A 23,954-nucleotide genomic window follows, 5' to 3' on the forward strand; every position below is an offset into this window, starting at 1 on the left:
CCGCTCTCCAGCTCCAGCCTTGCTCCTTCCCACACTGTTTTCCCCCACGCCCAGCCAGCCCAGGCTGTGTTTGCCTGCAGGTCATGTTTACCTGTGCCCAAACAGAGCGAGGGAGAGACACAGGAAACACCCAGGCAGAGACTTTAATGTAGAGGCACAACAGGCCCTGGGGAAGAAGAGCAGGGCTTGGCCAGGGGAGCACTGCCTGCCTGCCACCACTCCCTTCTTTTTACAAGGGCATGGAGTGACAGGACAAGGGGGAATGGCTTCACACTGACAGATGGCAGGGTTAGGTGGGATATTGGAGAGAAATTCTTCCCTGTGAGGGTGGGGAGGCCCTGGCACAGGCTGCCCAGAGAAGCTGTGGTTGCTCCGTCCTTGGAAGTGTCCAAGGGCTTGGACAGGGCTTGGAGCAAGCTGGGCTAGTGGAACATGTCCCTGCCCATGGCAGGGGGTGGAATGAGATGATCTTTAAGGTACCTTCCAACTGAAACTATTCTGTGATTCTATGATTCTCCCCCATCCCCATTTTCCCATGCCTGTCCCTTCCCCACCCATCCCCTTCCTTTGAATATTCCCTAGTCCTGCATTCCCGGGCTCTCCCTCAGCATCCCATAATCCACTTTCTCCTTACTATGAGATATTCTCTGAATAACCCAGAACCAGAATAAACACATTTTCTTCCTATCACTTAAAAAAGTTTCTGGTTGAACCTCCTCAAGATCCCACTTGGACTCATCCACCAGTGCCTCAGGTCGAGGTCTAAGGAGCTGCTCCTGCTCATTAGCATTTGTGTGCAGGGGTGTTTAATTTAGTCATTTTCCTGTCTTTTGTGGTTGTTCTCTTAGGCTGAAAAGCAGCCAAGCAGCCTCCTGCCAAACCTGACATCCTGGCCCAGCCACAGCTGCAGGTGAGGAGAGGGAGGATCAGCACAGGGGCCATGGAGGCTCCAAGGCTGGGTGGGCTGGGGGGGGCTCTGGGCAGGGACCAGCAGATCCCAGCCAGGCTTGGGGCATCTGAGTGCTACCGGTGGGAATATGATGGAGCTGAACTCCCCTTGCCCAGGGCAGGGGACATGGCAGGGATGATGGGGAAATGTCGGGGCTTGGGGAGTTGGAGTTGGCCACATGGAAATCCCCTACGGGAGGGTGCGGCTCTGGGTCAGAGCACAGCCTGGGGCTCGAAGTGAGGGGTGCCCCAGCACTTGGCTGGGCACAGGCACAGCGGGATCATCCTGCAGACAGCCCTGTGCTCCACAGGAGAGCCCACACTGGGGACACCAAGGGCCCCTCAGCAGAAGGGGGGCCTGTGAGCCTTCCCACAGAGCTCCTGTGGGGAAGCACCGGTGGGAAGGGTCCAGGTACCCCTCAGGCTCTGCGGCAGGGCCTGGCCCTGGCCACATAGACAGCTCCAGCCAGGCCGAGCAGGGCAAGCGTGACGCAGATTGGGGCCACCACGGCAGCAGGGTCACAGCGCAGCACCGACACCGGCACCTGTGCCACCGGCCAGCTCTGGTACTGAGCTGGCGAGTGGCACCTGTAGTCCCCGGGCCAGCCCTGCCCCAGGTGCCCCGCGGCTGCCAGCGCCTGCAGCGCCCCGGCCCCAGAGCACGAGCAGCTGAAGGGGTTGTCAGCCACAGCCACGTCCTGCAGGCGGCCCAGGAGCTTCACCTCATCCCTCGGCAGCTCTGTAATGGAGTTGTTGTCCAGGTGAAGGGTGTCCAGCATGGGGTAATTCTTGATGGAGGGGACAGCCTGCAACAGGTTTTGGTCCAGGAAGAGCTTTTTCAGGGAGCTGAGGGAGATGTCGACAGCATGGAGGTGGTTGTGGCTCATGTCCAACACCTCGAGCTTGGGAGGCAGTGGTGTCGGCACTTCATCCAAGCCAGTGCTGGACAGGTTAAAATGCCGGAGGGATGCTGGCCACTGGCACGAGGGGGATGGGTCTGCCGTGAGCTCGTTGTGGCTGAGATCGAGGTGCTGGAGCTCCAGCAGCAGCTCCACGCCCTTGCACGTGCTGTGGTAGGACCTCAGGTTGTTGTGGCGCAGGCTCAGCTCCTGGAGCTGAGGGAAAGCTCCCTGGCAGAAGGCGGGGCTCAGGCTTCCATCCCCGAGGCTGTTCTGTGCCAGGTCCAGGGAGTGCAGAGCTCTGAACACCCTCCCGATGGCACAGGGCAGGCTGGTGATGCGGGAGCCGGTGACAGCCAGCTCCTCCAGGGTCCCCAGCCAGCTGCTCAGGCTGGAGAAGGCCTGTTCCTGGCCTGTCAGTGGGGCAGATGTCACGTTGTGGAAGCTCAGGGACAGTATGGGCAAGTTCTGGCCATCCATGTCACTCCAGTTGCCTGTCCCCTGGAAAATGCAGCTCTCAAAGGCCAGCTCCTGCACGTGGGTGTAGGAGAAGAACCTCAGCACACGGGCAAGGAGTATCTCAGGCACCAGGACATTTCCAATTATTATTTTCTGGATGGTAAGGGAGTCCAGAGTTTCAATGGCGGAGGAGTCCAGGTCCCCGATGGGGAAGGCTATGTATTTCTCCAGGTCTCCACCCTGAAACTCCACCACAGTTGCTGGGAGGCACTGGATGATGCTGCCGATGGTTTCCTCGGACAGGTTGTAGCACTTGCAGTACTCCTGAGTGCGGTTGAAGAAACACCGGTTCCTTCTGCCTTCTGCCTCCAGCAGCCCCAGCCCCAGGAGGAGGAGCACAGCCACACTCATGGTGAACAACCTAAAAACTGGAGGAGGAACGGTGAATGGCAGCTGAGGGGACCACTCTGACCCAGACTGGAGGGATGGCTCGGGCAGGTTGAGCCCTGCAGAGCCACCCTCGGGGACAGGGCACTGCCCTCATCCCTCCTGCACCTGCCTGGCCACTGAGCCACGACTCGGGCAGTGCTCAGGCCAGCGGCCAAACGCCCAGGAGCTGCACCTGTGCCACCCATTCCTCAGCAGGGAGTCTCCCAAGGCTCTGCACTGTCCTGCCTGGGCTGCCTTGCTCCAGGCTCGCACTCCAGGAAATGCCACGGAAAGAGAAGAAACTACGAATGCGGAGTTACAGACAGCGAAGCCAGTCTGTAGCCACCAGAGACCACGGAGAGAGCCCCAGCTCTGTTTGTTCCTCTGTAACATGGGGCAGGAAATTGCAACAGAGGGCTTCATGTTTTCTCCTTCCTTACCCTGTGATTTGATTCATCACCAGGCCCCAAAGGGGTGGTAGAAAATGACCCCTGACGGTCTGAACACATCCCTGTCAGCACCAGATGCTGGTCAGCTAAGAGAGTCTGATCTCTGATCAGACAAAAAAAAAAAAAATCTTTTTGATTGCAAAAGAAGCAGCAAGCAAAAATTAAAGGCTCCTAAAAATGTGCTGACTCAGCTCTGCTGGGTGGCTGGGGGTCGTTGGGGGTCCCCAGTCCAGCCTCCTGCTCCGGGCAGATCTGTCGCTGGCACCAGCCCTGATCAGCCACCGCTTTCTCTGGCCACATCCCAAAGCCCACCGAGGACGGAGCTCTCCCTACCTGTCCGTGCCTTCGCGGGGCTGCACCAGCCTCCCGGGGAGAAGCTCTCCTCCAGCACCTGCACCAAGCGCCCCTCGCTGCGGGGAGCAGCAGCGGGATGAGTTTGTCCGGTGACTCACCGGCCAGCTCACACCGAAACGATTCCTTGCTGCTTCCTGCTGCTGCTGCCAAATCTCGGCCCGAGGTGCCAAAGGCTCCAAGCGCTCAGCTCCGTCCGGCACCCGCCCCTGCCCAGCCTCCCGTCGGGTGAGCCCTCGGTGCTCCAGCTGTGCTCCAGCTGCCGCTGGAGCTCCCGCAGCTGGTGCTGCCCGGTCGGGTCCCCACGCCCGGGGCTGGGCAGACACCTCGAGCCCGGATCCCGGGCACAGCCCTGGCTCCACGGCGTGACTTCCTGAGCAGGACCGGAGCCAACCAAGTCACTTCTGCTTCGCTTCCCTGCGGTTGCGGGCTGGGGAAGACTGCGGCCGGGGTGCCGGTGGTGCTCACTTTCCTAGGAAGGGTGATGGAACAGGATGTGGGCAAGAATTCCCCAAACGCAGTCTCGGGATCAGGCGAGGTATTGCTGTGCCTCAGAGCCCGTTGGGTGCTGAGCACCCTGCAGGCAATGCAGAAGGGTACAGGACTGTCATACCTGGCATCCAGACCATGCCCAGGTGCCTGTGTTCCATGTAGGATGGGGATGGCACAATTCCCATCCATTGTCCAGGCAGCCCGAAGCTGCACTGGGCACTCCTTCACCAGAAGGAGCCAGAAGTGTTCAGGGAACAGCTGGATGTGGCACTGAGTGCTCTGCTCTGGCTGACGAGGTGGTGATGGGTCAAAGGCTGGACTCGATGATCTTGGAGATCATCTTTTCCTACCTAAATGGCTCTGTGATACTATGATCTCTCAGGAATTTTTTTTTCTTTCCCAGGGATTTCTCTGCCTGTGTTGGATTCAGAAAGAGCTTCAGAAAGGTGACAAAACTGCACGGCTGGACAATGCAACTCCCAGTTTGTTGTGGGTAATGTAGCACTACACAATGGTGCCACAACAGCTGGGGCGGGAGCTGCCCGTCCCTTGCTCTCCCATGACTCTTGTGCAGAGGGGCTCAGCAATTCCATGATTCCTCTTCTACATCCTCAGGTTACATGAAATTCCTCAGCACAAGGACGTGGAGCTAGTCTAGAGGAGACCATGGAAATGCTCCAAGGGCTGGAGCCCCTCTCCTCTGGAGACAGGCTGGGAGATGGGGGTGTTCATCCTGGAGAAGGCTCAGAGGAAACCTTAAAGCACCTTCCAGTGCCTAAAGGGGTTCCCAGGAGAGGGATTTTGGACAGGGACCTGGAGAAACAGGACAAGGGGGAATGGCTTCAAACTGACAGAAGAAGGGTTAGATGGGATATTGGGAAGAAATATCCGGGGTGCTGAGGCCCTGGCACAGGGTGCCCAGAGAAGCTGTGGCTGGTCCATCCCTGGAAGTGTCCAAGGTGAGGTTGGACCGGGCTTGGAGCAACCTGGGATAGCGGAAGGTGTCCCTGCCATGGCAGGAGGTGGGACTGGATGAGCTTTAAGGTCCCTTCCCATCCAAATGGGTCTGGAATTCCATGAAACTGCTGCTGAGTACATGATGGAAAAATCACAGCTGCCCTCTGAGCTCTCCTCCCGGCCCCTTTTGACGAGCCCGGCAGCTCTGCCCGGGGCTGGTACCTTTAATTACTGCTCTCCAGGGGCAAATTCCCCAAACCCCCACCTGGGGAAGCACCAGCTCTTCTGCCCCGTGGTCCCCATCACCACGGTGGGAAGTCCCGGGGCACCGAGCCGCCTTGTTTCTCATCCCTGGTGAATCTCTGCGGGCTTTTTCTGCCCTCAGCACACCCAGCACGCATCTCCGGAGCTGCACAGCTGCCCGTGCCCGAAGCGGGCTGGCCGCTTCGGCTGCGAAGGTTGGGCCGGGACTGGGTTTTCCCCGCCCCGGGACCGCCCCAGGACCAGCCTTTCCCTCCTCCTCCCCCTCCTCCTGCTCCTGCTCCGCCATGTGGGGCCGGCGGCGGGGCCGGCGCGGCGGGCGCAGCGCGGAGGAGCTGCGGGTGCGGCGGCGGGAACGAGAGGCAGGTCTGGCCGGGGACACCGGGGACAGCCGGGGGGTTTGCGGGGCTCCCCGTGGGTGGGAGGGACCCCCCAGGTCAGCCCTTCCCGGCCCCATCCCCGCCGCGCCCGGTCGCGCATCGCGGGATGCGCGGGGTGATCGGCACCGCTGCCCGCTCGGGGAAGCGTTTTACAGCTTCGGATTTTAACCCGTGGGTTTCTGCCATGAATTCCCCGTTTCTTCAACAACCCCCCCGCTGTTTGGGTTTTCCAAGGTCTCGCCTACGTCTCAGCCTGGAGAAAAGGAGGCTCGGGGGGGACCTTGTGGCTCTGCACAAGTCCCTGACAGGAGGGGGCAGCCGGGGGGGTCGGGCTCTGCTGCCAGGGAACAGGGACAGGAGGAGAGGGAACGGCCTCAGGCTGGGCCAGGGGAGGCTCAGGTTGGATATTAAGGAAAATTTCTTAACCAAAAGGGTGGTCAGGCAGTGGAACAGGCTGCCCAGGGCAGTGGTGGAGTCACCATTCCTGGAGGTGTTTTCCAGAAACAAGTAGTGGGGCACTTGGGGCATGGCCTAGTGGCCATGGTGGTGTTCGGTTGAAGGCTGGACTTAATGATCTTGTAGATCTCTTCCAACCTTAATGATTTTATGATCCTATGTGAAATCCAGCCTCGGGTCCCTCCAGCTGGTCCTCGGGCCTCTGTCCCGTGTTCCTGCCCATTATCCCAGCTGTGGCTTCACACTTTGTGTGCCCAACCCTCAGCCCCAACTCCAAGTGCGGTCCTTGCTCGTGCATCCCTTCCAGGCTTGCACAAGGAGGAATGGGCAGTTCCTCCCTGCATTAAGGGAGGAATCAGGCTCTTGGGTGGGATGGAGAAGCGTCCTGCAGGTGGTGGTGGGCAGGTGGTGACCGGCCCCGATCCGATGGCAGCTCTCAGGAAGGCCCGGCGGCAGGAGCAGCTGGTCAGCAAGCGGCTCCTGCGGGAGGACAGCGCGGCCGAGGAGGGTGGACAGGACAGACCAGACGTCGTGCCAGACCCACTCTCAGAGGATGAGGTGAAGAACCTGCCATTCTCCACGGCAATGGAGGCCCCAGGGATCTTCTCCAGACTCAGCATATGAAGGAGGCTGGGCGGGGGGGGGTTTGGGAATGGTTCTGATTCACTGCCAGACACAGTTAAGGTTCCTTGTGCCCATCTTCATGCCCTGAGTTCCTTTGCCTCCAGGATTAATGGGGCGAAATCTTAATGCTGGCAGCGCTGGAAGCTCCACCCACCTTTTAATTCCTTGGGCAGGTCCTGGAGCTGCTCAGGGGTGTGCAGAGGGGTTCGGAGGACAGGAAGCGATCGCTCGGCCGCCTCCGCTGGGCTCTGCAGAATGAGGAGACCCAGCAGAAGTTTGTCAGGTCAGCCCAGGTGTGGTGTGCCTGTTACCAAGGGCATGTCCCGAGGGGCCCTGTGTCCCTGTGGTTGGGTGGGTGAGCTGGTGTGTGGCCCTGGGTGGGAGCTGACAGCAGCCTTTGGATCCCCCAGGCTGGATGGCAGCATCCGGACGCTCACCGGGCTCTTCACCAGCAGCCTGGCTGACCTGCAGCTGGAGGCTGCCCGCTGCCTGCACGAGCTGTCCCACTCCAGTGTCCCCACGGTGGCCGAGGCGTGTCTGCCTGTCACCTCCTACCTGCTCACCTACCTGTCAGGACAGAGCCTGGAGTTCACGGTGAGATCCACGTGCACGTTTGCCGGGGCTCTGGCACCTGGGAATCCTTTGGTGTGGTTGATGTTGACCTCTTCTGGTCAAACGTGGCTCACGTGGGAGTGCTGGTGGGAAGGGGCCCTCTGGAAGCAAACATCTTTTGGCACCACAACCTTGCCCTTGGAGCAGGACTGCTGCCAGTGCCCAGGTGTTACAGCCTGCCCCTGAAGGTGGGGTGACTGAATTCTTGTTAATCATAGATCCCTTGGGTTGGATTAGAGTGAAACCACACTGCATGACCCATATTTATGTACATATATATATGGCAGGTTTATTTTAGAATGATTTGGTTGCAATGGAAAGGAGGCATGTAGCCACTTTGGTTGTTATCTGTAGAAATGAAACAGTATACAAGTATAAAGATATCACTTAAGAAAATATATAAGGAAAAGAAAGAAAGGATAAGAGTAGATAGTAGAGTGCCTGTGGCTCCATGCTGTGCAATTTGATCTGGGAAAGGAGCACACAGTTGGAGTAGCTCTGGGATGTCCATGTGTTTTCCAGCTGCTCCATTGGGAAGCAGACAGGCTCAGAGCTAAGGAGCCAGGTGGGCAGTGACCCCCAGGTGCTGATCCCATTTGAATGCAGCACACAGGCAGGCTCCAGGAGAACCAGAGAGGGCTCAGGGAAATGTCATCCTGAAAATTAGAAGCCTGACAAACCTCCAAAGTGGGAGTGATCAGATCCCAACTCAGCCAGATAGAAGAAGAATGAACTGAAGCTGATAGAGCTGGGAATGGGGTGGCTGGAGAGTCCAGCAGCATCCATCTGTGTTTCCCCCTCCAAAGCCAGCTCCTGCCCCTCTCAGGGCAGGGTGTGGGACCTGGGGCCTTGCTGGCTGCCCACGGGGTCAGCTGCCTGCTGTGCTGTGTTGTTGCAGGAGCTGTGTTTGTACACACTGGGGAACCTCGTAGTAGAAAGTGAGGCTGTGAGGAAGCAACTTCTGCCTCAGGGCATTATTCCAGTGCTGGCATCCTGCATCCAGGTGGGTGAAGCAGCTCAGCCACACTTCTGCTCTGCCATAGAGAGACTTTTCTGGCTGCCAGTCCTGAGTCACCAGCCCTCCTCCCAGCTGTGTCTGCAGGCACAGATCCCTCTGCAGGGAGCTGTTCCCACAAGCCTGAGGGTCACTTGTGGGCTCCCCTGCACTCCATTTTTGGGGCTCAGATCACCACCTTGTGCTCTTCTCCAGCTGAATCTCCCCCATCCAGTGGCTGCCTGATACAGTCTGGAGCACAGGGAGCCCTGTCCCCTCTGCCTGGCCGGGCTCCAGCACGGCTGTGGTTTGCAGGTCCAAATGCTCAAAGCAGCACTATTGCTGCGCTTGGGGTAAGCCCAGTGAGTGTGGGGAGGGGGACAGCTCAGCTCTGGTGTGGCCATAGGTTCCTGTGTCCCTCCCGGTCCCCTCTGTGCCCCCTCTTCTCCAGGCACAGCGGGGCTGTGCCACTCAGTGGGTTTGCTTGGCACCCTGGGGCCCTGGCTCTGCCAGGAGGGATCAGCTCTGTTCTCTTTGATTGCAGTCCCCGCACGAGGCGGTGCTGGAAGGTGTGGGCTATGTCCTCTCACAGCTCCTCCAAGCCAAGGAAGCGCCCACAGAGATCATCCCGTGAGTCTGAGCTTCTGAACCCTGCACCAGGATGGGCCCTGGGGCCTGGTGTGGTATTTGTGTGCTGGGGACACGACACCTTCCCCATCCCAGTGACATTAATAGTTCAGGGCAGAATCCTACCAGAACTGTGGAAGTTGTGATGCAGATCAGGGAGTGGGGCTTGGCTCCTTTCCCTCGGCCTCATCCGAGCAGACAGCTCTGGTATTTCAGTAAAGGCCAGCATGGAGCAGGGTTGGCTCACATGGAATTCTGGCTGTGTTCCTCCTGCGAAGGAAAAGATCAGCTTGACAGCCCCCAGTGCCAAAAATGTGACTGCAATGAAGGTGTCCTGAGTGCCCCCAGGCCCTGCCATGGACAGGGAGAGCCCAAGGCTGCAGCCCTTGGCTCAGAGTCCCTTCCAGGTGTGTATTTGGACCCTGTGGTTCCCAGTACAGGGTACAGCAGCTCTCTGCTCAGTGGCCAGGGTTCGTGTCTCCCTGTTGGTGTCTGTCCTGCCTGTGCTCCAGCCTGTGCCTCCATTAACTCTGCTCTCTAACCCCAGCCTGGTCCTGGACTCAGTTCTCCCCCAGCACATGCTCCAACTGGTTTGCTCCGGCCTCAAGGCTGGGATGGGAGTGGCCGTGGAGTTTGCGTGGTGTCTCCACTACATCATTTGTAGGTAAATGCAGTTTTTTCCTCAATTTGAGTTCCCTGGGGGCAGCCAAACAGAGGCACAAAGGCTCATGGTCCTGCGAGAGGACCTGGATTGCCTCCCCTTGCCCTTTTCCCTTGGGAAAGCAGTTCCCCAGCCATCCTGGGTATCCCTGCTCTCCTATCTGAGCACACGTGCTGTTTGCAGCATCACTGAGCTCCTTTACAGGTTGGTAATAGGTGATAAACCTGAGGAGGCTGTTTCTAGTCCTCTGAAATGCCCCCAAATTGCTTCCTATGCCTGGAGTTGTCCCACACACTTCTCAAGGCAGGCTCCCTGAATCCTCACACTTGTGGGGGGGTTGGCCCAGGGCTGTGCCAGCAATCCCTGCCTGCCACTGGAGCCAAGGAATGTGTAGATGAAGGGTCAGGGCTGTCGTTTCCAGACCCACACAGGTAATTCCAGTGAATCTGTTCTTCATGGGCTTTTAAACTTCCTCATAAGCTCAGAAGCTCAGATAGAAACCCTGCTACTCCAATGTGAAAGAAGCCGCTGTTCCAACATGCAATAAGCCCTGTGGTGGTTCAGGAGAGTACTCTGAATTTCCAGGCCCTGTTTGGTGAGGGGCTGTGGCAGTTTCCCCTCTCCAAGCTCCGAGGCCACTGCACTGTCCCTCCCTTTGCAGGCACAAAGACAACGTGGTGCTGCTGGCACTGGGGGCCATGCCTGCCCTCACCTCGCTCCTGCTCGACCTGGCTTCTGAAATCCCCCAGGACGCTCCCGAGGGCCTGGAGCTGGTGAGAGGTGGGCAGGGTGCTGGCTGTTCCCGGGATTGCTGTGGGGGCATGGTTCAGCTAAAGGGATTGGTGTGTCCCTGTGTCACAGCTCGTGTGCCCCGTGCTGCGGTGTCTCAGTAACCTGCTGGCACAGACAGACTGCCAGGGACAGGGCCAGGACGGGCGCCTGCTCATCGCCCTCTTCCTCATCCTGCAGTGCTTCCTGCAGCAGCACCCCTTCCTCGTCCAGGAGTGCCTGTGGCTGCTCAACAACCTCACAGGTGAGTGTCCCACGGGGCTGGTGGCACAGCTGGACACTGCTGGGACTCGCCCTGGTTTTATTCACACGTTCCCTCTCTGACCACCCCAGCGGATGATCCCTTCTTCTGCTCTGCTCTGCTCTCCCTGGACCTGCTCCCGGCCCTGCTGCAGCTCCTGACGTGTTCCCAGATGGCCACTGTGTTGGTAAACCTTGCCTCATGCATTGGGAATGGTGGGGAAGCGCTGGAGTTTCAGAACAGGAATCCCACACTGACAGTGCTGGAGTTGGAGGGTGGATGGGGCAGCAGTGACAGCTTGGCAGAAGGTCTCTGCTGTGGCAGTCACCAGCCACCTCCCCTGAAGCCGCTCCAGCTTTATTTACCCTTGGCAGAGCCTTGTCCCAGCATAAGAGTGGTCCCAAGGGAGACGTTAACTTGGGGCCAGCCCCTGGAGAAGGTCTGGGAGGGCTCCTGCCACTCTCCTTTGGAAGACCCCAAAGCTTTAGGGGATTGAGGAGGGGACACTGCCAGGGGTGGGTGGCAAGGCTGGGTCTGCCTAGCATGGGGGTGAACAGTGCCTTGGGATAGGCATGGAGAAGGCATTCCAAATCCAGTGGTTTGGTGGCCATGGGCAAGCACCTGGCAGGACAAAAAAAAAAGGTGGAGGGACTTTGGGCAAGGGCACGGAGTGACAAGACAACAGGGAATGACTTCACACTGACAGAGGGCTGGGTTAGATGGGATATTGGGAAGAAATTCTTCCCTGTGAGTGATAAGGCTCTGCCACAGGTCACCCAGAGAAGCTGGCTGCTCCATCCCTGGAAGTGTCCAAGGCCAGGTTGGACGGGGCTTGGAGCAACCTGGGATAGTGGAAGGTGTCCCTGCCCACGGCAGGGGGTGGAACTGGATGGGCTGTAAGGTCCCTTCTAACCCAAACCATTCCACAATTCCATGACATGGGGAATTGTTGGGAGCCCTCCCAAGCCTGTCAGGAATCTGCCCATGCAGCATTCCCTGTTTGCTCCCTGTCCCTCACACAGGCCCTGACAGTGCTGTGCAACATTGCTGAGAAGGGACCGTTCCAGTGCCAGCGGCTGCTGTGCCAGCCCCTCCTGCCCCGGCTCCTGCCCCTCCTCGCACTGCCCGACCCCGAGGCCGTGGGGCAGTGCCTGGAGCTGCTGCACCTCCTCTTCCTGCACTGCCCGGAGGTGAGAGCCGGGAGAGCTCCGGGAACAGGATTGTAAAGGGGATGGGGAATGATTATTGTGGGGGTTATTGTTATTGTGAAGGGGGAATGATTATTGTAATTTAAATAACAGTGCCCTCAATGGCTGCCACACTACCCCCCACCCCTCAGCACCCAGACCCCTGCCCAAAGGGACACTGTCATGCACAGGGTGAAAGCCCTTCTTGTTTCTCCAGTGAATTCCTTTTTTTATTGGCAAGGACTGGTGTTTGGGCAGGTTGTTTCTACCCTGAGTTTTCTTTTGATCCTGCTGGGGTTGCTTCACTTGCTGCAGATCACAGGAAGGAATTCTGCCCTGTGAGGGTGGTGAGGCCCTGGCACAGGGTGCCCAGAGAAGCTGTGGCTGCCCCATCCCTGGCTGTTCAAGGCCAGACAGGACGGGGCTTGGAGCAACCTGGTCTGGTGGAAGGTGTCCCTGCCCATGGACAGGGGGGTGGGGATGAGATGAGATGGGCTTTAAAGTCCTTCCCAGCCAACCACAGGCATGGTGGGATCTACCTGGATCGGGAATGTAGTGTCTGGGAGGGCTCTGGGGAATTCCTTCAGCCCCTTTCCCTGGGATGTGGTGGCTTGGGCAGAGATGATCAGCTGTAGCACCCAGCCAACTCTCACCCTCCCTCTGGCACAGGCTGCTGCTGATTTCACCAGGCACGGCGGGCACCAGGCCCTGGAGCAGCACCAGAGCACCCCAGAGCTGCAGGAGCGGGCACAGGCACTGCTGGACATGGTCAGGCAGCCCCCAGGAGCCCCCAGTGCCTGTCAGGCAACACTGCCTGTCTTCTCCTAGGCCTCACCCCCTCCCCACCCTCCCCCGAACTCCCAGGGGAATAAACTGTCTGTCCAACCTGTGCCTGGCTTCCCAAGGGCTGCTCAGGACTCTGATGTGCCAGTGCTGGCTCACAGGGGTGCTGGTCCTTGTCACTGCCTCGTAGCCACCAGCACGGTGCCCCCCCAGAGCCTGGAGCAGGGGCAGAGCTGAGCTGCAGCCACACTCCTGTGCCAGGGAGGGGTGAATGGCTGCATCAGCCATTCCTTGGGCTCTCAGCCACCACCAAGCTCCAGGTAAGCACATTGTGTTTATGAATTGATAAATTAAAGATACATGTTTGGCATTAAAGATGATCAGTCACGTCTCCAGCACGTGTGTATTTCCTGTCTGTCCTCACGCGTGGCTTTTCACAACGCTCTCCAGGGCCTTGCCCACTTCATCCACAGTTAGGTTGTTCAGTGGGATGCTCTTCTCCTTCCCAAACTCTGTGGGAAAACAGAGAGGGTGAGAGCGGGCAGGTGTGTGGGTCCTTTCCCTGGTGCAAGGGCACTGGTGTCACAGCCCAGGCTCCCATCACCACCCCTTCACACTCACCACTTCCCAGTGTCCCTCCAAGTGCCCAAGTTATCATTTACACCTTCTTATTCTCCTCCTTTCCCTTGGAAAGAACTCAAAGCAGCTCAACACTTTTCCCAGTCTCCTTTTGTTAGCTCTGGCTGTGCAGCAGCTGGGCAGAGATACATCCAAGAGCAACCCTGTGGCTCTCAGCCTGGTCCCAGCAAGGTGCTCCCCTCAGGAAAGCAGCCTGGAAACTCTGTTCCTACAGCTGCCCCAGCCTGGGCTGACCCGGGGCTCCCTGCAAGTCACACCCAGACACACCCGAGACTCCCCTGGTCCCTGTGCTCACACGGGGAAACTTGTGCTTAAAGAGTCATTGCATCTCTTTAAAAGTTTCTAAATTAATTTTTTCCAGCCCAGATGACCTATGAGGAAGATAAAGCCTTTCCAGAGGGGCTTTACTGCTCCCTTCTTGGTGTTTCACTGAGAACGCAGGAAAAACAACCACATTTTGGTGTAGTGAATGGGGTGGGGGTGGGAGATCACAGCCCGAGGCTGGAAAGCCCCTGCTGAGCACTGGGCCCTCGCTTCCCTGCAGTGAACCCGCACTCTGCCCCGAAGGCAGCTGCTCCTTCCCCATCGACATCCCTCGTGTAACCCTTGAGCAGCCTCTGCTGCAGCCCACAGCTGAAATTCCTCCCTGGGAGGGTGCTGAGGCCCTGGCACAGGCTGCCCAGAGAAGCTGCGGCTGCCGCAGCCCTGGCAGTGCCCAAGGCCAGGCTGGACGGGGCTGGGAGCAATCGGGTCTAGCGGGAGATGTCCCTGCCCATGGCAGGGGGTGGCACTGGATGAGCTTTAAGATCCCTTCTAACCCAAAGCAGTCTGTCATTCTCCCCACCCCCATTTTCCCATGCCTATCCTTTCCCCGCCCACTCCCTCCCTCTGATCCTTGCCATAAATACTGATGGCCCCTAAGGTCCCTTCAAACCCAAAGCATTCCATGATAATTCCATGGTGTTTCCCGGCGGACACCCCCTACTTACCGTACCGAGCCCACAGCTTGGGCTGGACACCGGAGCACTCGCGGATCAGGATGGGGAAGTTGGGATTTGCCTTCTTCAGGGTCACATAGTGCTGCTCGATGAATTCCCTGCGGAGGGAAGGAGGAGCGGCGGGTCCCCGTGGGTCACCCCAGGGGTGTCTCGCTCCCCTCGAGGAGCCCACCCGGCCCCGTCCCGGCCCATCCCCGCGCTGACCTGACGCCGCGGCTGCCGGGGGAGCGCTGGCACAGGTGGATGCGGAGCTCCCTCAGCCCGCGGCCCAGCCCGCCCCCGATGTTCTTCACAGCGGCCGCCGCCATCTTCCCTGCGCGGACAACACCGCGGGGCGGGACAGCGGCGCCTCCGCCAATGGAGCGGCCGCCGCGATCGCACCCGCCAATGGGAGCGCCCGCCGTGATCGCACCCGCCAATGGGAGCGCCCGCCGTGATCGCACCCGCCAATGGAGCGCCCGCCGTGACCGCACCCGCCAATGGGAGTGCTCTCCGTGACCGCACCCGCCAATGGGAGCGTCCGCCGTGATCGCACCCGCCAATGGGAGCGCCCTCCGTTATCGCACCCGCCAATGGGAGCGCTCTCCGCGATGGCATCCGCCAATGGGAGCGCTCTCCGCGATCGCACCCGCCAGTGGGAGCGCTCTCCGTGATCGCACCCGCCAATGGGAGCGCTCTCCGCGATCGCACCCGCCAATGGGAGCGCCCTCCGTGACCGCACCCGCCAATGGGAGCGCCCTCCGTGACCGCACCCGCCAATGGGAGCGCTCTCCGCGATCGCACCCGCCAATGGGAGCGCTCTCCGCGATCGCACCCGCCAATGGGAGCGCCCTCCGTGATCGCACCCGCCAATGGGAGCGGCCGCCGCGGGGTGCGCTGGGAGGGCAGCGCAGAGCGGAAGGGCCGCGCAGCGGAGCTGGGAGCGCAGCGATGCCGGACCGCGACAGTGAGTTCGGGGACAGGGGACACCGCACACGGGACACCGGGACACGGGGCCCCCCCGGGCACCCCCGGGGCCGGGACACTTGGCCCGCGCGAGGGTTGTCGTGTCGCTCAGGGCGGGGCGGCTGCGGCGGGGGGGGCGGTGTAGGCCCAACCTGCGCTGAGGGAGCGGGGGGACCCCCGGGGACCCCTGGCCCGGTGCGAGGGACAACTCTGCGGGCGGACGGGGTGCAGCCACAGCCCGCGGAGCCGGGGGAGGGGACCTCGCGGGCTGGGGACCCGCGGCAGCCCAGGGGTGAGGAGCTGTGCGGGGGGGGCTGACCCTCAGCGCGGGGATTGATACTGGGTGCGCCCCGGGATGGAGCTGTGGGGTGTTTCGGGCCGTGGAGGGGATGCAGGGGCTGTCCCGGGGTGTGGGGGACAGGACACCCTCGGGGAGGCCCTGGGAGGGCACAGAGCCGCGGGGCTTGGGGGGCGGCGGGTCTCGCAGTGGCAGCGGGACCCCCGTGTCCTGAGCACCCTGGCGAGGCCGGCCCGGGTGGCAGCGGGCTGGGATCCACCTCGGAGCTGCAGGTGGATACTGCTCCCTTCTTGGTTTCTGAACGGGGCCCGGCTGGGAGTGGAATGAGGCCATGCAGGCAGTGTCTGAGATCTCTCTCTCTCTCCTGTCCCCCAGATGAGCCGTTCTCCAACCCCCTGGCCCCTGATGGCCACGATGTGGACGACTCACACTCGTTCCACCAGTGAGTACAGCACTGGGGCGGGACTGGACCAGCATAGTGGGACCCCAGGCTGATTCCTACTGAGAAGCTGGAAGTCACTGGTGCACTGCAGCCTTTGGGCTCCATCCACGGGCACCTGGTGCCCACCTCGGTCACACAGGACCTGCTCTCCTCCAAAGCTGCCTGGCACCAAATCTCTTTGGAAACGATCATTTCTGTTCCCTTCCTCCCTTGCAGATCCAAGCTGACCAATGAAGACTTCAGGAAGCTTCTCATGACCCCGCGGGCTGCACCAACATCTGCACCACCCTCCAAATCTCGCCACCATGAGTGAGTAGGGCTCTGTTTCACAGGTCTGTGGGACAATCCCTTTCCCTTTGGGTCTCAGCTCTCAGTGCTCACCCTCTCCCCTGCACTCTGCAGGGGAGTATCTACAGAGGCTTTTGCCAATGAGTGTGAGAAGTGGAGAAGCAGGTGGGTCAGAGCTGCTGTGGATAACAGAGCGAGGCTTCATGGCTGTTAAGGCATTTTGTGCAGGAGACAGATTTGGTTCAGTGAAAATCAATCTTTTCCCTTCCTCTCCCTGCTGACAGTGTGAGAGACTGTTCTGTTCCATTTCTGAGTAGCTCGGTGCTCTGCTGTGTCTGAGGGACTGTTCTCTCCACCTGCCACCCATGTGGCTCTGCAGACTGTACATGTGTTTTCTCGCCCTTCTCCAGGATGCCCCGGGAGTACAATGAAGATGAAGATCCAGCTGCTCGCAGGAGGAAGAAGAAAAGGTAAGTGGGGAAAGAGATGCAGCAGAACTTGTCATTATACAGCATGCCTGCCTGTGGAAGCAATTCTCATCTCTTGAGCTCCCAAAGAGGGCCTGGAGTGGATTATTTTGGAGCTTTGAAGCTCAGCCTGAGGAACTGTCACTGCTTGTGGCAGGGCAGCAGTAGGGTGGGGCTGAAGCTTCACCTCCAGAAGGAGCAGGAGAGGCCCTGTGGGTGTCTGGCAGAGCAGGGCAGTGGTGGGACATTTGCTGATCACTGTGTCCTCTGGGGCAGGGCTGCACAGCAGAGCTGCACTGGACCCCTTCCCTTTGGAAGGGAGGATGGAGCTCCTCCTTAGTCGGCCTCAGTACAGCAGTTCCCATGGTGCTCTAATGTGTTTTTGGAGAAGGGGTTTGGAGCAGAACAGGTGTATGTGAGGCCTCAAGGACTGTTACCTGACCTCATAAACATGAACGGGTCACTCTTAACCCTGAGTTGTTTTCCACCCCAGCTACTACGCGAAGCTGCGGCAGCAGGAGATCGAGCGTGAGAGGGAACTGGCTGAGAAGTACCGGGATCGAGCCAAGGAGAGGAGAGATGGAGTGAACAAGGACTACGAGGAGACAGAGCTGATCAGCACCACTGCCAACTATAGGGCTGTGGGGCCCACAGCTGAGGCGTACGTGAGCTGAGGTGGGGCCTCGGCTCGCCGGGCTGATCTGGGGGGGCTGGCCCTTAACTGGCTCTGTTCTCATTGCACAGGGATAAATCTGCTGCGGAGAAGAGGAGACAGTTGATCCAGGAGTCCAAGTTCTTGGGTGGTGACATGGAGCACACTCACTTGGTGAAGGGTCTGGACTTTGCGCTATTGCAGAAGGTGAGTGCAGATAATAGCATGCTGCTCTTCTGCCCTGTCCTCTCCCACAGACACACAAGATGGGTGTAACCACTTGGTCTTGGCAGCGTGGATTTCCCTTCCTGGGAAGGGTTGCTTCAGGGTTGAGGAGCTGGTGGAAGTGGGCTCAGAGATGCGCAGCAATGGTATGGGTTGGGCTGTAACGTGTGGATTTACTCTGCATCCAGGTCCGGGCTGAGATTGCCAGCAAGGAGAAGGAAGAGGAGGAAATGATGGAGAAGCCCCAGAAAGAAACAAAGTGAGTGACTGAACATTTTGCATTCCTGAGTGCAGCTGCCTCCCAGAGAGAAGGATGCAGAGGAGACATTTGCTCGGCTCTAATACTTCTGGTTTCTGTTTCTGTTTAGGAAAGATGAAGATCCTGAGAACAAAATTGAATTTAAGACCCGACTGGGTAAGACTGTGTGGATGTGGCTGTTCCCTACCTTGTCTGTGTTGTGAACATGGGAGAAATCCTGGAGGGTGAATGGAGGAATGAAAACCATTGGAGGGGGAGAGTCCTGAATTTGAGGCCTGGAGGAAGTGTGTCTTTAGGAGGAGATTCTCGTGTTGCTGATAACCTAAACATGCTTCACTTTGGGCTTGTCCTCTGCTTTCCCACACTTTGCCTTCTGTCCAGGCCGCAACATTTACCGCATCCTGTTCAAGAACAAGACCTATGAGCGGAACGAGCTGTTCCTGCCAGGCAGGATGGCCTATGTGGTCGATCTGGATGATGAGTATGCCGACACCGATATCCCCACCACACTGATCCGCAGCAAGGCTGACTGCCCCACCATGGAGGTACCCAGCTGGCCTCCAGCCTGCTTCACCTCGCTGCTCTGAATCGGCCAGAGCAGGTTTTTCTAGGAGGGGCTCCCTGTCAAGGGAGCAGGATGCTTCCTTGTGGCTTTCCCTTTCAGGCACAGACCACGCTGACCACCAACGACATTGTCATCAGCAAGCTCACGCAGATCCTGTCCTATCTCAGGCAAGGCACCCGCAACAAGAAGCTCAAGAAGAAAGACAAAGGTAGGGAGATGAAAGGAAGCAAGTAATAGGAGTTTAGTGCTTGGAGCGTATCCCAAGGGAATGGGATGTGTTTTGGTTTGTGGCATTCCCCTGTGCCATGAGGCAGTGGACTTGGAGAACAGTGATTTCCTGAGTGCTGTGTCCTGAAGGCAGGAGCACGCGGGACAGGCTGCTGGGAAATTAGAGCTGTGAGGGTACTTCATGGTGCTCTGCTCTTCCTGGTGAAGGCCCAGTTCCTTGGAGAAATGTCCCCTCTTGGGGAGGGACACAATGGCTTCCTGGGGGGGCTGAGTATGATGTGACATCCTCCAGGCTTGCCACTTCTGCAGCTTGGAACCTGGACTGGGGAGCAGCACAGGGGGCGGAGTGGGTGACGTGTGTCTCACTGCTGTTGTGTCCTTGCAGGGAAGCTGGATGAGAAGAAGCCTCCTGAAGCTGATATGAAGTAAGTGCCTTCCTGCCCTCAGGCTATGGGGTCACAGCTCTGTCCCTTAGGGGATGTCTTTTTGGCCCACCACATTTAGAAGGGGCTGAATTTGGAGTTGCTGGACCTGCAGTTTGTAGGACAAGGCTGGAGGCAAGCTCTGGTTTGGATTTCAGGCTTGAGGCAGGTGAGGGCTCACTGTTGCCCTGGACCACAAGACTCAGGTCCTGGAGCAGAAGGGAGCAGAAGTGCAGTGATGCCTCTGACAGATGTGGAAGCCACTTCCATATCTGGTGTCCTTAGCTCTCGGTGCTGGTCCTGTGTGCTTCAGGTCACAGGGAGGTGGTTATGGCCTCTCCTCCTGCAGGGCACGTAACTCCAGGCTCTTTTCCACTTGTAGCATCTTTGAAGACATTGGGGATTATGTGCCCTCCACTGCCAAGATGCCACGGGACAAGGAAAGGGAGAGGTACCGGGAGAGAGAGCGTGACAGGGACCGGGAGCGTGACCGGGACCGAGAACGTGACCGGGACCGGGAGCGCGAGAGGGACAGGGAGCGTGACCGGGAGCGCGAGGAGGAGAAGAAGAGGCACAGCTACTTTGAGAAGCCCAAAGCTGATGATGAGGTGAGTCTCTGCTTGTGAAGGACTGTCCCACCTGATCTCTGCCCTTTGTGGGGGTGGGGGGCTGTGGGTGTCTCTGGTTGTGCCCCTACACGTGCCAGTGTCGGCTCTTGCTGAGCTCTGCCTGTCCCCAGGGCTTGCTGGGTGCTTGTCCTCTCCCTCAGCAAGTGAGGCAGCACTGGCACCGCCTGTAGGGTTTGTGGTTCAGCTCTGTGTGATCGACACTGTGTCTCTCCTTTTTCTTTGCAGCCCACAGACATCGACAAAGGTGAGTCAAGTGGCGTGGACACCTGAGAGGGATAGGGATAGGACAAGGGGGAATGGTTTTAAACTAAAAGAGGAGAGATTTAGATTAGATATTAAGAAGAAATTCTTCCCTGTGAGGGTGGTGAGGCCCTGGCACAGGATGCCCAGAGAAGCTGTGGCTGCCTCATCCCTGGAAGTGTTTAAGGACAGGTTGGACAGGGCTTGGAGCAGCCTGGCATAGTGGGAGGTTGGAATGATATGGGTTTCAAGATCCCTTCCAACAAAAACCGTTGTAAGATTCCAGGTCTCCTGGGATCAGCCCACCTCATCAGTGCCAAACTGTCTTGCTCCCCCTCTTGTACCTCACCTGCAGCTTGTCCTGCCTGTTACTGTGTCCCAAAGGGACTCTGCCCAGCCCCAGTGTTCTGCAGTGAGCTGTTCTTATCCCAAAATATAACCTGCTGCTTTCTCTACCCCAGGACCTGGCTCAGCCAAGGAGCTCATCAAGTCCATCAATGAGAAGTTTGCTGGAGCTGCTGGCTGGGAGGGAACAGAGGCATATCCTTTACTGTCTGTGCCAGCCTGGCTGGCTGTGGGGCTGGGCTTGCAGGCACAAGCACATCTGAAGGGCTGTCCTGCCTCACCTGGTAGCAGGGAAATGCTGCCCAAGCCTTGCTTCTCCTACACCAAACAAAAGCTCTGCACCCCCTGATTTGGTTGTGTTGGGACAGGAGAGCATTTTCCAGCTGGCTGTGCCCAGCCTGTAGCTGTAGGGATCAGCTCATGTGGTGCTTTCCTTAACTGCTGCCACTTTGAAGAAGCCAGAAGACAAGAAGCAGCTGGGAGACTTCTTTGGCATGTCCAACAGCTATGCTGAGTGCTACCCTGCCACGTAAGGAACAGCGGGAAACTGTGGGGTGGGAGCGGGGTGTGCCAAGGGGCTGCTGTCCTCTGGCAGCAAGAATTTGAACATCAGCCCCACTACTTGTAGTGGGAGTAGGCCTGGCCTTGTCTGTGGGAACAGCTGACCAGTAAAATGATCCCAAGCCCTTGATTCAGGCTTTTCTTAGCTGCTGTCTGCTGTAAGTGGCTGCCTGGAGCCTGCTGTCCCTCAGAGCTAGGAGGAGGCTGAGGTGGCTAGGAATCTGCTGGATTCCCTGTTAAATCCATGTGGTTGTGGAGCTCTGGCCTCCCTCAGTGGAAGAGGAACAGCTTTCAGCCTGCAGAGTCATCCTGGAAGCATTTCCAACCTTTGATGCCCTGTCGTATAGGTCACCTGCAGGGCTTGCAGCTGGGGGCACTTCCCTCTGGTCCAGGAACTGAGTGTGTTTGGTCCGAGGCCATGAGACATGACTTACACCAGCTCTGAGGTCCTGAGCTACATCTCATGGACCCACTCTGAACCCTTTCCTTGTTTTTTTCCCCCCAGAATGGATGATATGGCTGTGGACAGTGATGAGGAGGTGGACTACAGCAAAATGGATCAGGTGTGTTGCGAGCAGCCAGTAAAGTAGGTGTTAATGCTGGCTGAGAGGATCCCATGGGAAAAAAGCAGCACTGGAGCTGGGTGCTGAGTGAGCTTTGGGGTTTGCTGATCAGCTCCCTGTTGTATCAGGGAGAAAACCTGTCACTGGCACTTGACCCAGAGGTGCTGGCAGGCGTGCTACTCTGTTCTGACTCCCTTTTCCATGAAATCTCCTGTCTGGAGCTACTTGGGGAAGGGATTTGGGGCTGGTGGGAGATGGAGCCTCATGGCTGGGTGTGCAGGGCTGTGTGAGAAGCCCTCCCAGCAGCAACTGAGGAGCCGCTCTGAGTCGTTCTCTCCCTGCAGGGTAATAAGAAGGGGCCTCTGGGCCGCTGGGATTTCGACACACAGGAGGAGTACAGCGAGTACATGAACAACAAGGAGGCTCTGCCCAAGTGAGTGCAGCCCTCAGGAAGGGCCACGCAAGGGTTCTGGGTGGGATGGCCCCACTGGCCAAACCTGGGTGCTGGGGCAGCTTAAAGCAAGCTGGGGGCTCCCTTATGAGGACCTGAGGAGGAGCTGTGGGTCCTGGGCCTGGTGGTTTGTTTTTGCTCTTAGTGTTGCTCTTGAGGACTCCAGCCTCCTGAGCTGCCTTCAGGGGCTCAGGCCAACTCTGGAGCATGTGCTCATGGCTGGGGAGATGTGTCCCTTCCTCTGGCAGGCTGTGGCTCCCCTGTGAGTCCTGAGCCATGTCTTGCTCCTTCTCCAGGGCAGCCTTCCAGTACGGCATCAAGATGTCTGAGGGACGCAAAACGCGCCGCTTCAAGGAGACGAACGACAAGGCGGAGCTGGACCGGCAGTGGAAGAAAATCAGCGCGGTGAGGGCCCGAGCTGGGCTGGGGCTGCTGAGCCGGGAGCTGCCAGCATGGCCCAGGACAGCTCCCACCCAGTCCTGCCCTCGCTGTCCCAGTCATGGCTCTTCATGTGCTGCCAGTGTGTGTGGGCAGGAGGGCTGGCTCTTTACCAACTGGATTTGCTCCTTGCAAGAGCCTTGGCTAAGTATTTGGGGCTTCAGTATTGCAGAGGAATCTGGAGCTGCATTTGGAACAGCCCCAGTCAGGGGCTTTTTGCTCTGGGCTGTGCAGCAGCTGAACATGCCCCAAACCATTAGTTTGGAGCCATCCAAAGGGGATGGGAGGGGACAGGACATGTTTAGTGGCTTCATTTGCCAACTGGCAGAGCTGGGGGTTGTCCTGGCAGAGTGAGCAGTATGGGATGGGCTGGGGAAGGTGAGAACCAACGGTCTGTGGTGGCCAGAAAGGAGCAAAGAGGGAACAGGCCAAGCTTCTCCAGCTGTAGCTCCCTCAGCTCACTCTGGCCTGGCTACAGCTCTCCCCGGGTGTATCTGGCACGCTCCAGCCCCTCTGGGTAACAGGACTTTGTGCTTTCTCTGCAGATCATCGAGAAGAGGAAGAAGTTGGAGGCTGATGGGTTAGTACAGTTGTCTCTGCTTGTGGCTCCCCTGTTGGGATTCCCATACCTTCTGTGGTGTGGAAATGGGGATCTCAGTGCTGAGCCCTGGATGGGTGAGTGGTTGACCTGCCTGCCCTGCATTCTCACCACTCTCCTGCCCCTCTCTCTCTCTTCCAGGGTTGAGGTGAAACGTCCCAAGTACTGATGCCTCCTGTGTTTCTTCCTCCCTCTCCTGGAAGCCTGGCCTGCTGGGAGCTGCCCTCCTGGAGCGTGCTGGTGTGCTCTCCTTGCCCCACACACCGTCCACTTTCTGCTCAGGGCTGGGGAGCTCTTTCCTCCCTCTGCTCTTTGCTGCAGAGCCTGTGCTGTGTAAATGTTGTAGCCGTAATAAAATCACATCAAATTTGTGTGTGAGCATGTTTGTGTGTGCAGAGAGGAGGTAGGTGCCTGTGCACATTCTGGCGTCCTTCGGAGAAGCAGGGATGCTAGCACTCCTGGTGCTGACAGGGCAAACTGTGGCTCAGTGCATTTATTGTGGGAGCCTTTTGGGCTGGGGGCAGCAGCAGCCCTGGATAAAATTAACAAGTCTATTTGGGGACAATAATCCCAGCTGAACATTCTGTGCCTCGGGGCAGGAGGAAGAAATGGGACCCTCAGCTCGGGTAATGCAAGTGGATTGAACTGAAGCAGAGGATATGCAAGCTACTCCAAGTGCTGGCAGAAGGCTGCTTTGGGTCTCTGATGGGGCCAGCATCAGGCAAAACTTGTTGCCGCAGTGCAGGGACAGCAGGGAGCTGGGATCGCCCCTCGGCGCGGGGGCGCTGCCGGTGGTTCCTGGCTGGGCTGGGGTCTCTAGGGGGGCCCTGAAGGCCCCAGACCCTGCAGGGGGCCGAAGTGCCACCTGGCCGCCCCCTCCCCTGGGATCAGAGAGACGAGGTGACGGGGTGCGAATTAAGGAGTCTGTGGAGCCCCCAATGGTGAAGCGCTAAAGAACAGGAAAACATGAGGCGGATGGGGAACGACCTGGTGAAACGGGGCCCCGGGCGGCCTCGGGCTGGACCCCGCCGGCGGGGCGCGACCCCCGAGCCGGTGCCAGCCCGCAGCGCCGCGGGGCGGTCCCGCTGGGGCGGCCCCGTGC

The 23,954-nt window shown here is 58.6% G+C and overlaps 4 protein-coding genes across 8 annotated transcripts; 2 read left to right on the forward strand and 2 right to left on the reverse strand.

The window, feature by feature from the left end:
- Positions 1-440: 440 nt before the first annotated feature.
- CD14 (CD14 molecule) lies at positions 441-3,936 on the reverse strand. 2 transcript variants are annotated; one of them, XM_019289947.2, is made up of 2 exons: positions 3,637-3,936; positions 441-2,734 (listed from the first exon to the last, which is right to left on the reverse strand). In XM_019289947.2, the coding sequence occupies exon 2, from the start codon at positions 2,715-2,717 to the stop codon at positions 1,368-1,370; it is 1,350 nt and encodes a 449-aa protein (XP_019145492.2). In that variant the 5' UTR covers positions 2,718-2,734; positions 3,637-3,936; the 3' UTR covers positions 441-1,367. The 2 variants fall into 2 exon arrangements, with proteins under 2 accessions (XP_019145492.2, XP_010404513.2); XM_010406211.3 differs by having other exon boundaries at positions 3,518-3,936.
- A 1,596-nt stretch (positions 3,937-5,532) lies between these two features.
- On the forward strand, positions 5,533-12,994 carry TMCO6 (transmembrane and coiled-coil domains 6). 4 transcript variants are annotated; one of them, XM_039559830.1, is made up of 12 exons: positions 5,533-5,611; positions 6,515-6,639; positions 6,879-6,988; positions 7,116-7,299; positions 8,216-8,320; positions 8,856-8,941; positions 9,486-9,602; positions 10,261-10,372; positions 10,461-10,632; positions 10,722-10,816; positions 11,652-11,819; positions 12,486-12,994. In XM_039559830.1, exons 1-12 carry the CDS (start codon positions 5,533-5,535, stop codon positions 12,642-12,644), a joined length of 1,512 nt encoding a protein of 503 aa, XP_039415764.1. In that variant the 3' UTR covers positions 12,645-12,994. The 4 variants fall into 4 exon arrangements, with proteins under 4 accessions (XP_039415764.1, XP_039415763.1, XP_039415765.1 ...); XM_039559829.1 differs by lacking the exon at positions 5,533-5,611 and having other exon boundaries at positions 6,063-6,639; positions 10,569-10,632; XM_010406268.4 differs by lacking the exon at positions 5,533-5,611 and having other exon boundaries at positions 6,064-6,639.
- NDUFA2 (NADH:ubiquinone oxidoreductase subunit A2) lies at positions 12,915-14,573 on the reverse strand. The gene is made up of 3 exons (XM_010406269.2): positions 14,441-14,573; positions 14,228-14,334; positions 12,915-13,111 (listed from the first exon to the last, which is right to left on the reverse strand). Exons 1-3 carry the CDS (start codon positions 14,542-14,544, stop codon positions 13,020-13,022), a joined length of 303 nt encoding a protein of 100 aa, XP_010404571.2. The 5' UTR covers positions 14,545-14,573; the 3' UTR covers positions 12,915-13,019.
- Positions 14,574-15,088: 515 nt separating this feature from the next.
- Positions 15,089-23,223, forward strand: IK (IK cytokine). The gene is made up of 20 exons (XM_039559837.1): positions 15,089-15,182; positions 15,855-15,921; positions 16,138-16,230; positions 16,620-16,679; positions 17,170-17,337; positions 17,421-17,535; positions 17,742-17,812; positions 17,922-17,968; positions 18,194-18,357; positions 18,477-18,585; positions 18,991-19,030; positions 19,410-19,635; positions 19,882-19,900; positions 20,358-20,436; positions 20,690-20,770; positions 21,308-21,365; positions 21,710-21,798; positions 22,113-22,221; positions 22,800-22,834; positions 22,994-23,223. Exons 1-20 carry the CDS (start codon positions 15,167-15,169, stop codon positions 23,019-23,021), a joined length of 1,674 nt encoding a protein of 557 aa, XP_039415771.1. The 5' UTR covers positions 15,089-15,166; the 3' UTR covers positions 23,022-23,223.
- The last annotated feature ends 731 nt before the right edge of the window (positions 23,224-23,954 follow it).

The sequence above is a fragment of the Corvus cornix genome, chromosome 13 (assembly GCF_000738735.6).
Source record: "Corvus cornix cornix isolate S_Up_H32 chromosome 13, ASM73873v5, whole genome shotgun sequence".
Classification (NCBI taxonomy): Eukaryota; Metazoa; Chordata; class Aves; order Passeriformes; family Corvidae; genus Corvus; species Corvus cornix.

Coding starts and splice junctions, on each gene's coding strand:
- CD14 (XM_019289947.2), bottom strand. CDS start 2,717: ATGAGTGTGGCTGTGCTCCTCCTCCTGGGGCTGGGGCTGCTGGAGGCA.
- TMCO6 (XM_010406268.4), top strand. CDS start 6,232: ATGATCCTATGTGAAATCCAGCCTCGGGTCCCTCCAGCTGGTCCTCGG. Junction 7,300..8,215: donor GACAGAGCCTGGAGTTCACG/GTGAGATCCACG, acceptor GTGTTGTTGCAG/GAGCTGTGTTTGTACACACT. Junction 10,817..11,651: donor CCCAGATGGCCACTGTGTTG/GTAAACCTTGCC, acceptor TCCCTCACACAG/GCCCTGACAGTGCTGTGCAA.
- NDUFA2 (XM_010406269.2), bottom strand. CDS start 14,544: ATGGCGGCGGCCGCTGTGAAGAACATCGGGGGCGGGCTGGGCCGCGGG. Junction 14,335..14,440: donor CCCGGCAGCCGCGGCGTCAG/GTCAGCGCGGGG, acceptor TTCCCTCCGCAG/GGAATTCATCGAGCAGCACT. Junction 13,112..14,227: donor CAAGCTGTGGGCTCGGTACG/GTAAGTAGGGGG, acceptor GTTTTCCCACAG/AGTTTGGGAAGGAGAAGAGC.
- IK (XM_039559837.1), top strand. Junction 18,358..18,476: donor CTGACTGCCCCACCATGGAG/GTACCCAGCTGG, acceptor TTTCCCTTTCAG/GCACAGACCACGCTGACCAC. Junction 22,222..22,799: donor AGTGGAAGAAAATCAGCGCG/GTGAGGGCCCGA, acceptor CTTTCTCTGCAG/ATCATCGAGAAGAGGAAGAA.